Source organism: Solea solea, chromosome 9 (genome assembly GCF_958295425.1).
Source record: "Solea solea chromosome 9, fSolSol10.1, whole genome shotgun sequence".
NCBI lineage: Eukaryota > Metazoa > Chordata > Actinopteri > Pleuronectiformes > Soleidae > Solea > Solea solea.
In genome coordinates this window covers 28,934,709-28,947,008 of record NC_081142.1, presented here as the reverse complement: position 1 = coordinate 28,947,008, position 12,300 = coordinate 28,934,709, and the positions used below count along the sequence as shown (strand labels likewise).

At 42.3% G+C, this 12,300-nt stretch overlaps 1 protein-coding gene across 1 annotated transcript in view; it reads right to left on the bottom strand.

Annotated features, from left to right (window-relative positions):
• Positions 1-437: 437 nt before the first annotated feature.
• The window catches only part of LOC131465260 (interferon regulatory factor 4-like), a 34,669-nt gene continuing 22,806 nt past the window's right edge, over positions 438-12,300 (bottom strand). The window contains exons 6-8 of the mRNA XM_058637743.1: positions 5,805-6,182; positions 4,256-4,368; positions 438-1,299 (exon numbers count right to left, since the gene is read on the bottom strand). Coding sequence (XP_058493726.1) covers positions 1,228-1,299; positions 4,256-4,368; positions 5,805-6,182 — 563 coding nt within the window. The 3' untranslated portion in view covers positions 438-1,227. The remainder of the gene's footprint in view (positions 1,300-4,255; positions 4,369-5,804; positions 6,183-12,300) is intronic.

The following is a 12,300-nucleotide window of genomic DNA, read 5'->3' as shown; positions in this document are numbered from 1 at the left end:
GATGAGTGAGAACCTCACACAGAACCTCCCGCCCGTCCTCTTCCACCTTTTGGAGCATTTCATGGACACTTTCCAGTCAACATTTCAACATAGAAGGACCCACATTTCATAGCATAACACACCAGTCAGTAACCTTTGATGGAAACATAGAAGTCATTAGAAAAAAGCTTTAATGTAAATAGCAGAACATAAGATTATGCGATTAAGTTTATAAATCAATCCTTTATTTCACTTGACAATTTTGCTCAAAACTCTTTGGCCGAAATGGCAGCTTTCCCAAAGAAACTCTCTGTAAGTGATGACACAATGATTTATTTCAAAGACAAATATCTTTATGGTTTGTTTCTTTTGTGTGACTGTTTTCTATAGAAGTGCAAACCAGACTTAGAGAGATGGTTTGGATTTTTGAACATTCATTTGTAAGAAACAGGCCCAGGAGTGAGGAGTAGATGCAACGTTGTTAAAGTAAATGCTTTGTGCTAAAGTGCTTTCCTAGTCCTGATGACCAGTCAAAGCTGCTTTACACTAGTTTTGTTATTCACCACCTTTCACTCACTCTTTCATACCCATCACACGCTGCCGACACAGCTGTCAGGAGCAACGTGGGGTTAAGTGTCTTGCTCAAGGACCCGTCGAACATCATTTCAACCTTCCAGTTGAAAGACGACTCACTCTACGACTGAGCCTCTGTCGCCCCTGAACAGTAGTTCTGGGAGAGTTTGGGACACATAATCAGTGTTTGTTTCACTCTCTGATTAAACAGCTGAAATACTGCGCAGCTACACACGGCGTAGTTACTTCATATTTCTCTTTTTACTTTCATTTCATATGTATGAAAATAATTAATCTGCTTATTTAAGACACAAAACATAACTTTGTTTTTATTAGAAAAAAAATCACCTTGTGTTACATTTTGGAAAATGTCTGTGTCCCCTGAAAAAAACAAAAGGAGAATGTAGAAAAATATTGCATGTTTGTTTTGACACACATACATATACACACAAAGAAACTGTACTCAGCAAACAGCAATGGTCACTAAATGCCCATCATGCCTGTGTAACACTGTCCATGTTGTCTGTTGTCTCAGACGTTGTCGCACTGCCTGTTTAAAAAGCTCACAGCAGTATCCTGAGTCACTTCTGCAGGCTGATGCTGCTGTGGTGCTGTGTTAGGACCCTCTGGTTTGGACCCTCTGGTTTTTGTGTGTTCTGGGACTCGTGAAACCTCTTAGCTACGGTAGTAGTGGCTGCCCGTCTGCTGAGCATAGTACAGGAGCTGCCTGGCAATCAGCGGCTCCACCTGCAACAGCACGTTTGGACAGATCAGTGAACCATTTCCAACAATATGTGTATATATATATATATATATATATGTATATATAAATATATATATATATATATATATATATGTGTATATATGTATATATACATGTGTATATATATACATATATACATGTGTATATATGTATATATATACATATATACATGTGTATATGTATATATACATATATTTGTGTATATATATATACATATATATATGTATATATATATACATATATGTATATATATACATATATGTATATATATACATATATATGTATAACATGAACATAAACGTTGACAGGGGCATTGTGTGTCTGTATAGATGCAGCATGTCAATGATCTCTCATGCTTGTGTAAAAGGTTGGACTCAGAGGACATTGTGTCGTCGACATGCTTCGTGGCAGATTCCTCTCACACTCAGACTATGTGAGCTGAGCCTCATTGTCACAGACCCAGTCAGAGTCACAGTTATAGTCAGAATCAGTCACAGTCAGAGTCAGAATCGGTCAAAGTCAGAATCACAGTCAGAGTCACAGACATAGTCAGAATCACAGTTACAGTCAGAATCAGTCAGAGTCACAGTCAGAGTCAGAATCACAGAGTCACAGTTACAGTTAGTCAGAGTCAGAATCAGTCAGAGTCAGAATCACAGAGTCACAGTTACAGTTAGTCACAGTCAGTCACAGTTACAGTGAGTCAGTCAGAATCACAGAGTCACAGTTACAGTGAGTCAGTCAGAATCAGTCACAGTCAGAATCACAGAGTCACAGTTACAGTTAGTCAGAGTCACAGTCAGAGTGACAGTGAGTCAGTCAGAATCAGTCAGAGTCACAGTTACAGTGAGTCAGTCAGAATCAGTCACAGTCAGAATCACAGAGTCACAGTTACAGTTAGTCAGAGTCACAGTCAGAGTGACAGTTACAGTCACAGTTACAGTTACAGTTAGTCACAGTCAGAATCACAGAGTCACAGTTACAGTTAGTCACAGTCAGAGTCACAGTCAGAGTGACAGTTACAATCACAGTCAGAGTCAGAATCACAGAGTCACAGTTACAGTTAGTCACAGTCAGTCACAGTCAGAGTGACAGTTACAGTCACAGTCAGAATCAGTCAGAGTCAGAATCACAGAGTCACAGTTACAGTTAGTCACAGTCAGTCACAGTTACAGTGAGTCAGTCAGAATCAGTCAGAGTCACAGTTACAGTGAGTCAGTCAGAATCAGTCACAGTCACAGTTACAGTGAGTCAGTCAGAATCAGTCACAGTCACAGTTACAGTGAGTCAGTCAGAATCAGTCACAGTCACAGTTACAGTGAGTCAGTCAGAATCAGTCACAGTCACAGTTACAGTGAGTCAGTCAGAGTCACAGTTACAGTGAGTCAGTCAGAATCAGTCACAGTCAGAATCACAGAGTCACAGTTACAGTTAGTCAGAGTCACAGTCAGAGTGACAGTCAGAATCACAGTCAGAGTGACAGTTACAGTCACAGTCAGAATCAGTCAGAGTCAGAATCACAGAGTCACAGTTACAGTTAGTCACAGTCAGTCACAGTTACAGTGAGTCAGTCAGAATCAGTCAGAGTCACAGTTACAGTGAGTCAGTCAGAATCAGTCACAGTCACAGTTACAGTGAGTCAGTCAGAATCAGTCACAGTCACAGTTACAGTGAGTCAGTCAGAATCAGTCAGAGTCACAGTTACAGTGAGTCAGTCAGAATCAGTCACAGTCACAGTTACAGTGAGTCAGTCAGAATCAGTCAGAGTCACAGTTACAGTGAGTCAGTCAGAATCAGTCACAGTCAGAATCACAGAGTCACAGTTACAGTTAGTCAGAGTCACAGTCAGAGTGACAGTCAGAATCACAGTCAGAGTGACAGTTACAGTCACAGTCAGAATCAGTCAGAGTCAGAATCACAGAGTCACAGTTACAGTTAGTCACAGTCAGTCACAGTTACAGTGAGTCAGTCAGAATCAGTCAGAGTCACAGTTACAGTGAGTCAGTCAGAATCAGTCACAGTCACAGTTACAGTGAGTCAGTCAGAATCAGTCACAGTCACAGTTACAGTGAGTCAGTCAGAATCAGTCAGAGTCACAGTTACAGTGAGTCAGTCAGAATCAGTCACAGTCACAGTTACAGTGAGTCAGTCAGAATCAGTCAGAGTCACAGTTACAGTGAGTCAGTCAGAATCAGTCACAGTCAGAATCACAGAGTCACAGTTACAGTTAGTCAGAGTCACAGTCAGAGTGACAGTCAGAATCACAGTCAGAGTGACAGTTACAGTCACAGTTACAGTTAGTCACAGTCAGAATCACAGAGTCACAGTTACAGTTAGTCACAGTCAGAATCACAGTCAGAGTGACAGTTACAATTAGTCACAGTCAGAATCAGTCAGAGTCACAGTCATCACGGACTCATTTGCCTTCTGTTGCAGTTAAAACAGAAACTTTCCACAGACTTTGGTTCAAAATGAAAATGTTCACAATCTTATTCTAAGACTTGTCTTTAGTCTTGTGCAGCTGCCTCTATATCAATATTTAATTTATATTGAGATTTAATTTGTAATATCTTGACAAATAAAACACTTACATACAACACACTAATTATATTGGTATAGCATGCTCTAACAGAGGCTGTTGTACCTGGTCTGAAGACATTAGAGGTCTTAATAAAAAGAAAACTGCCAACCTGATAAACCAAGCCTAAATCTCAGAATCTGGGCTTTGTTAGGTGTCTTGTCAGTTGTCTTGTTTATTTCTTTATTTCAGAAGGAACAAAAGTAGAAACCTCCTGATCTGTGTTCAATGAGCCTGATGAACAGACTTTCATTGTAAATCACAGAGAAAAGGGTTTTAGAAGTCTGGAAGTGCTGAGCATGAACTTGTGGTTGTGTCTTGGTTGGATGAAGGTACTGTAAGGATAAGCTGCGTGTTTCCACCTGGACAGTAAGGGCGCATGTTTGGCTCTGTGGGTCCAGACACTCTTCTCCAAAACTAAGCAGGACCTGGAAATGAGGCAGTCGTCGGTCATGGAGTCCATAACTCTGGATCTCTGGTTGAAGAGAACAACACAAGAACACTTTATTAGCTTTGATAGCTCAAAGATGACAGATTCAAATGACTTCAGAGGAATGTCATTGAAGTGGTTTGACCTTTGGTGTGATTGGAATGGAACGTCCTGGCCAACAAGTGCATCATAATAAACATGTTTACCTGCTTCTTCTCTGACAGCCACACAACTGTTCATTGGTGTGTTTTTTCTATTGTGCATAGAATTTCTGTTCGGGTGTTCCTTTATACTATTTTACATTTTCACACAATATCACATTTATATTTGCTTGTGTCTAAAAAAGCACCATCATTTAATCTATAGTTAAAAACTCAGAAACAAACACACACACATATATATATATATATATATATATATATATATACATATACATATACATATATGTATATGTATATGTATATGTATATATGTATGCTGTGTCTGAAACAGAAATTGTCATTATCATTGTTGCACTCTCTGTCGTGGAAACGTCTGCAGAGAAGAAACCGCAAGTTTTGAAAGTAGCTGCTCGTCGTGAGAAAGTATCACTGAAAGCTTTTCTCATTCACACGTGTCCGGCTCTGTATGCTGTGGTGAAACCACACAAGACAGTGGTTTCTTCTCTGCAGATACAACATGTTTATTTCATTGTTTGTGTTATTATTATTATCATTATTATTATTATTATTATTATTATTGTTAGTATTATTATTATTATTATTATTAATAATAATATATAATAATGATAATAATAATAAATAATAATACTAATAATACTATATTAATATCTCTGCAGATACAGAGATGATCTCTGTCACCATGATCCACCTAGAACACAACATTCATTTCTCACGTTTTATGCCAGTTTCAACCAGTTTCATCAAAGTAAACAGCAATTGTGCCCCAACACATCATCATGGAGTCCTGTAGAAAGTCCAGTGTACAACTGAGAAATCAATGTTTCATTATCTGTCCAACTAAAGTGTGTTCCACTTTTTAAAATATGAATACTAAGTGTTAAAGATCCGGTAAATGTAATGGCTTGTAGACTGAAAACAAATAAACTGCTTTCTGTTTTGAAAACTGAAAGAGTTCATTTTTATTTACAGACGATGTCAACATGCAGCTGTAATATTTTGTCCAAGGTTGTTTGTTTCCCTAAAGAAAAGGATGTTAAATTAGAAGTGTCTGATTGTTGTACATTGACCTACAGACAAATCAGAATTTCATTCATATTAATATCATTGTTTTTTATTATTATTCTGTAAATGATTAAGCTATAAAATAAAAATGATATCAGACACCTATTCTACAATACATATTTGAGTGTTTATGCCCTTCCGGATGCACCCCTCCCATTTATTAAGTGCAGCTTCACAAATATAAATATTTGTGTATCTCTGAGTTGAGATGATCTTGTTGTTGCTGTGTTGTCTCACCTGTGAGGTAGTGCTGTGTGTCCAGGAGTTTACACGTGACCTCTCTCTCTAACATGCAGGCCTTGGTTCCATGCGTGGACAGTCCTCCCTGCCAGTACACTCGGCTCTGACACAGGCGATAAGCGTACAGTCCGTCCGCACCCATCCACAGTAATACTCCCCTTTCTAAGTTGGAAAAGGAGTTGTGGGTCCTCTCCTCTGTCCTCCTCTGGGTGAGGAGGCTGTCCAAAGGCAGAGGTATCACATCAGGACCTCCAGGCGGCAGGTTGTGCTCCTCCTCAGGGAGGAACGGAGTGATGTGGCAACCCTTCAAACTGGATGTGGTCACCTCCTGCACGAGACTGTCCCTGAAATATACGGACACCTGCAGGCGCACATCTGGACAGAGGAGAAAGCAGCTGTAGCAACACTGGGCTCTTGTATCTTTACTTCTCGACTAATAAGCAGACATTTGCTTTGCTCTTCTGACCCAACATCACTTTACATGTGTGCTACTGTGTAACAAGGAAAGAACTTCTGGAAATCAGTTCATCACAGGCTTGAACACCTGTTGAATTTTGAATTTCTCCCACATCTGGACCAACAGCAGCAGCTTAATGTGAGTAGTTCAGCCAAATGACAATGTTTCCAAGGAAGAGACGAGACGAGAGGGCCACACAATCACCACTGCCTACCCTGCTGGCAGTTATTTTCCCTTTAAAATAAAAGAGATGAGCTAAAACCTAGAACTACAGCTCAGCATGATAAAGGGAATGCTGTGCTGTGGTTGTCATGGAAACCTTCATGCCACACACATCCACAGCAGATATACAGATATAAATGATCTACATTGAACAGAATCTGTACAACATCATATATGTGAGTCATGATTCGACCAATGCTGTCAACTTGTTGATTATTTTGGACATAAAGTCGTAGACAAACACAGTTTTGGACCAGGTAAAATAAACCTGGTTAAACCTTTTTTCTTTTTTTTACATTCTACAAATGTAAATTCTTCAGAACTAAACTCTGTTTAAGTAATATGAGTGAGTTGAAATGACTTATTATGTCCCTGTCACTATTAAATGTGATAAAAGCTTCAAAATGACATCTAATCATATCATAATTACATCTTCTTTTTGTATTGTTGTTTTATTTATTTCTTCTTTTGCATTCGTGTTAGGGATCCAGGTTCCACCAAACCTGTTTCAAAGGTTTCAAATAGAAAAGACTTTTAGGATACAGTCGGGCACAGTCAGCCACACTGAGCTGTCTGTCCAGAAGCCCTGACAATGTGGACACAGCTGCTGTGATCCTCACGGGAGGATCCAGGTCCTGGACTGAGACAGAGTATGTGTGTAAATAACAGCTGGTGTAAGGATGCTTACCCTTTTATTAAGCATCATACGTTTCTGCTGGCTTTACACATTTCCCCTCAGGGTCACATGACTGCACTGGGGAAGCTGTGATGTAACCTCAGGATCGTCTTCCCCATGGAAGAACTCTGGACCAAAGCCTGAGCCGAGGCCACGTTTACACCTTAGTGTTCCTGAAGATTCCTCACATGAGCTCCTTCACTCAGTAAAAGTGTTGAAGACCTGCTACATTGTTTGAATCTGATTCATTACAGACTAGATTGACTTCAAGTCTCACATTTTATATAGGCCAGTATCTTGGACCACACACACACATGTAGCAGGGCTGGGGTTGTAACAACGCATTATGACCTGCAGCTGATGAAGAACTGGAGGCCAATGTCGCTGCTGTGCACGGATTATAAAATCCTTTCCAAAGCTCTGGCCCTCAGATTAAGAGAGGTGATGGTGTCCATCATCCACCCAGACCAGACCGATTGTGTTCCCAGCAGGCTCATACGTGACAATGTCACTTTAATTTGTGATGTTCTGGCAGTTTCCAGTGAACTGGGTTGTGATACTGGTCTGATTTCAATAGACCAGGAAAAGGCGTTTGACCGGGTTGAACACCAGTACCTTTGGCGGACTTTAACCGGGGTTTGGCTTCAACCCTGAGTTAATTGCCAAGATCAGGGCTCTCTACAGCAGCGTTGAGAGTGTGCTGAAAATCAATGGCGGGCTGAGTGCTCCCTTTAACATGGGGAGGGGTATGAGGGGGGTGAGGTAGGACTTTTATTTGGGACAGGATGCACTGGGTCCCACAGAGTGTCCGCTTCCTTCCAAAGGAGGAGGGGGGGCAGGGCCTGGTTCATTTGGCGAGCAGGGGTGCCGCCTTTCGCCTGAAATTCATCCAAAGGTTGTTGAATAGACCAGAGGACACTGTGTGGAGGGCTCTAGCCTGCTGCATCCTGAACCGTTTTAACAGCCTGGGTATGGATTTTAATTTGTGTTTAATGGACAACACTCAGCTCAACAGGTCATCTCTTCCTAGTTTTTATAAAAGTGTTTTTACTGTGTGGAACCTGCTCAAAAAACAGAGACAAAAACAGGCAGATTCTCTACACTGACTACTGCAGGAGCCGGTTCTCCACGGGTCGGTCCTGGCCTGTCCAGACTGGGTGGCCCCTCTGCAGGAGGCCTCAGGAAAGACCTTCTACCACCTGATGGTAAAAACTTTGAACAGAGACAAGCTGAGTGGGTGCTCCCTGGAGGAGTCACTTCGGTCTGAAGAGGTCAGGACCGGCCTGGAGGTCTCTGTATAAGCCTCCACTGTAGGGCTGCAACGATTCCTCGAGTACCTCAAATAACTTGATTACTAAAAATGATCGAGGAATTTTCTCTGCCTCGAAGCCTCGTTTAATTAAAAAAATAAATGTAAAGCTCACGTTTCGCAAGGATTCTTTTTAGTGTGACACAACGTGCCTACGGGTATGCGTCCCCTATAAAGCAGAAGAAGACTGCGGCGGTTCTTTTCGTAACGCATGGACAGTTTTGCTGTACAGAATGGCAGACGCCGGGACCGAAAACAGCGACAATGAGAAAACGCAGCAAAGCCAAAGTAATAAGAGGAAGAGACAGAAGATGTCGAAGGTGTGGGATCATTTTAAATAAAAAATTAAGGACAACAAGATGGAGCTAGGGTACCATAACAGCACGACTTCAATGCTGCAGCACCTCAAAAGAAAACACCCATTTGACGACATGAGCGGACGACACGAGACAAGGTAAATACAACATAAAATCCGTGATGTGATAAAGATTAATGTTACTAACGTTGCGTTAGTGCAAGTAAGTTAAGTAGTTTTAAGTGATCTACAGTTCGGCACTGTTCGGCTTGATTTGTGTGTGGGAGGTCTCTTCCTGTGACGGGACTCTGGCCAGTCAGCGGCCAGCAGTCTGATCAATCATCGCATAGTACCTGCTTAAGCCCACTTAAACCCGCTTGGAACCTGGCCGCAGCAGGTACTAAAAATAGTACCTGGTACCAGGTTCTAGGCTAGTGGAAACGCTTAAACCATCCATGCCGTGGCGAGGCGAGTAGAGCCGGTGGAAATGTGCCATTACTCAACTACTGAAATACAATTTTAGGTATTTTTACTTCACTTGAGTATTTCCAATTTTTAACACTTAATTCTACTCCACTACATCTCAGGGGGAAATACTGTACTTCACTACAATTAATTGACAACTTACCAGAGATCTGCTATTAACAGATTAACCATAGCACATGCATATTAATTTTAGTTTGCAGTATATTGAGTCAGTAAGGCTTATTGTAGGATTAAGACATTTAGCCTTCAAAATATCTATTAAGTAATTATTATTTTCACCTCTTTTTCAGTAAACCATCACAGCCTCTTATGGACAAGTTTCTGCAAAAAACACCGGCACAAGCAGCTGTACTGACAGACAGCATTCTAAATATGCTGGTCACAGACATGCGCCCGCTGAGCATGGTGGAAGATGGTGGCTTTAAGGCAAGGATTTCCACTTTCCATCCCAATTATGAACTTCCATCAAGAACCTTCTTCACAAAACAGTTGGACAAAAAGTATGAAGACCTCAAAGACAAGATGAAGAAAGCCCTGCAAGAGACTGACAGCGTGACACTCACAACTGATATCTGGACGAGCGTTGCAACAGAGACTTATATGAGACTTTAAAGGGGGTGTAAGACTCTTGCTCCAAGTCCCGGTCCACATTGTGTAAGACTCTTGTTCCAAGTCCCGGTCCACAGCCAAGCATTTCTGTTGAAACGTATTGATTCTGATTCTGAATGTGAAGTTGCACAATTTAAAGGCAGTCAGTCAGTCAGTCATCATCTACCGCGGGGGGTGCTGTGCCAATCTCAGCTACATCGGGCGATAGGCGGGGTACACCCTGGACAGTTTGCCAGTCCATCGCAGGGCCACACACAGATAGAGACAAACAACCATTCACTCTCACACTCACTCCTATGGTCAGTTTAGAGTGTCCAATTTACCTAATCCCCACATTGCATGTTTTTGGACTGTGGGAGGAAGCCGGAGAACCCGGAGAGAACCCACCACACACGGGGAGAACATGCAAACTCCATGCAGAAAGGCCCTTGTTCCAACCGGGGCTCGAACCCGGGTCTTCTCGCTGCAAGGCGAGAGTGCTAACCACTACACCACCGTGTGGCCCATTTAAAGGCAGTGTTTAGGAATATTTTTTATTTAATTTTATGTCTCAGGAAATGTTAAGTTTGAAGTAATTTTATTGGAAATTTTAACAAACAGTTAACTAGTTTGCATAATATGTAAATAAATGTCAAGGAAACAAATTGGTTGTTTTTATTAAGTGATCTGTCTTGTTTTCTATTGTATATTTATAATTGGGCTTTAATTAAGCAAAAGTATGTTTTATCCCATTACTCGATTAATCGATGGAATATTCGATAGCCGCAGCCCTACTCCACTGACAAAGAGACACGGGGACTTACAGTGGAGGATCCTCCACGGGACTGTTGCAGTGAACTCTTTTATTTCTTTTATTTCTCTTCGCGGAGGTAGAGGACAGATGAGAGGGAGACAGTGTATGTGAGCAGAAAGAGGAGGGTGGAGGGGGGGGAACCATCTCTCCTGTTCCAGTGTGTGTGGTTCTGATCAGGGCCAGGATCAGGCTGGATTTTAGTTTTTTTTAAAAACATGTGGTGTTACCAGGATGTCCTGTGTCAGGTGGAAGATGTTGACATGTTGTTTGGGAAAGTGCTGAAGTGATGTTTTTGTCTATGTGTATATATGTGTTTGTATATATGGATATTTTATTTTAAAAAACACACAAAGTAAGACTGTTTTTATAACGGTAAATAAGTTGTGTTTTTAAAAATCTCTCTCTTCCCTCTCTCTCCCTCCTTCTCTCCTCCCTCCCTCCCTCTCTCTCTCCCTCTCTCTCTCTCTCTGAGGTGGTATGTGAGTAAGGAGCTGAGAGCGTATGGTTTTTGTTTCAACTTCAACGTAAGTTGTGAGAAAACTATTTTCTTTTTTGTCGGTGTGAGTGTGTGAGTGTGTTTATGAGTTTTTATTTTATCTTTTGTTGTTATAAGGGCTGTTTGTGTGTGTGTGTGTGTGTTTGTGAGTGTGTGTGTGTGTGTGTGTGTGCGTGGGTGTGTGTGTGGGTGGGTGTGTGATTGTGTGTGTGTGTGTGTGTGTGTGTGTGAGTGTGTGTGTGTGTGTGTGTGTGCGTGGGTGTGTGTGTGTGCGTGGGTATGTGTGTGGGTGGGTGTGTGATTGTGTGTGTGTGTGTGTGAGTGTGTGTGTGTGTGTGTGTGTGTGTGCGTGGGTGTGTGTGTGTGCGTGAGTGTGTGTGTGTGAGCGTGTGTGTGTAATTGTTTGTGAGCGGCAGCGTGCTCTGTGTGGCACAATGCTGGTGGCAGAGGCTGCACCTGCGGAGTTTGAGAAGCTGACTCGCAGACATGCGATCAAGCTTTTCCCCGCAGTGCAGTGCTCGGTGGAGGAGGCAGGGCTGGCTCGGGTATGACAGCGTGAAGTCTGCCTCACGAATGAACAGGGCCATCGTATTGTTTTTGGACAGTACGGCTAAGGTTAGCGAGGTGGTGGAGAGGGGAGTAGTTATCCGAGACACCTTCACTTCCGTCTCCCCTCTCGTCAACCCAGCCACAAAGATTATGATTTCCAATGCTCCCCCGTTCATCAAGAATGAATTACTGGGGAAGGAGCTGTCTAGATACGGACAACTTGTATCACCAATCAGGATGGTTTCGCTGGGGTGTAAATCTCCGAAACTGAAACATGTTGTGTGTCATAGGAACCAGGTGCATATGGTCCTAAAAAAAGGAAACACTGATCTGAACCTGTCTTTCTCTTTTAAAGTTGACAGATTTATTTATGTGGTTTTCGTTTCCTCAGAAACAATGAAATGTTTTGGTTGTGGGGGCGAGGGGCACCTGGTCCGCTCTTGCCCGAGGGATTGCGGAGCGCGGCGGGCTGCTGCGGGGGGAGATCCGCCCGGTGCTGCTGCTGCTGCGGCTCCTGAGGGGGAGATCCGCCCGCGGATGTCACCCCTGCCCTTATTACCGTGTGGGGCACTCCTGTTGTTGCCGCAAGGCCGTTGTTTTC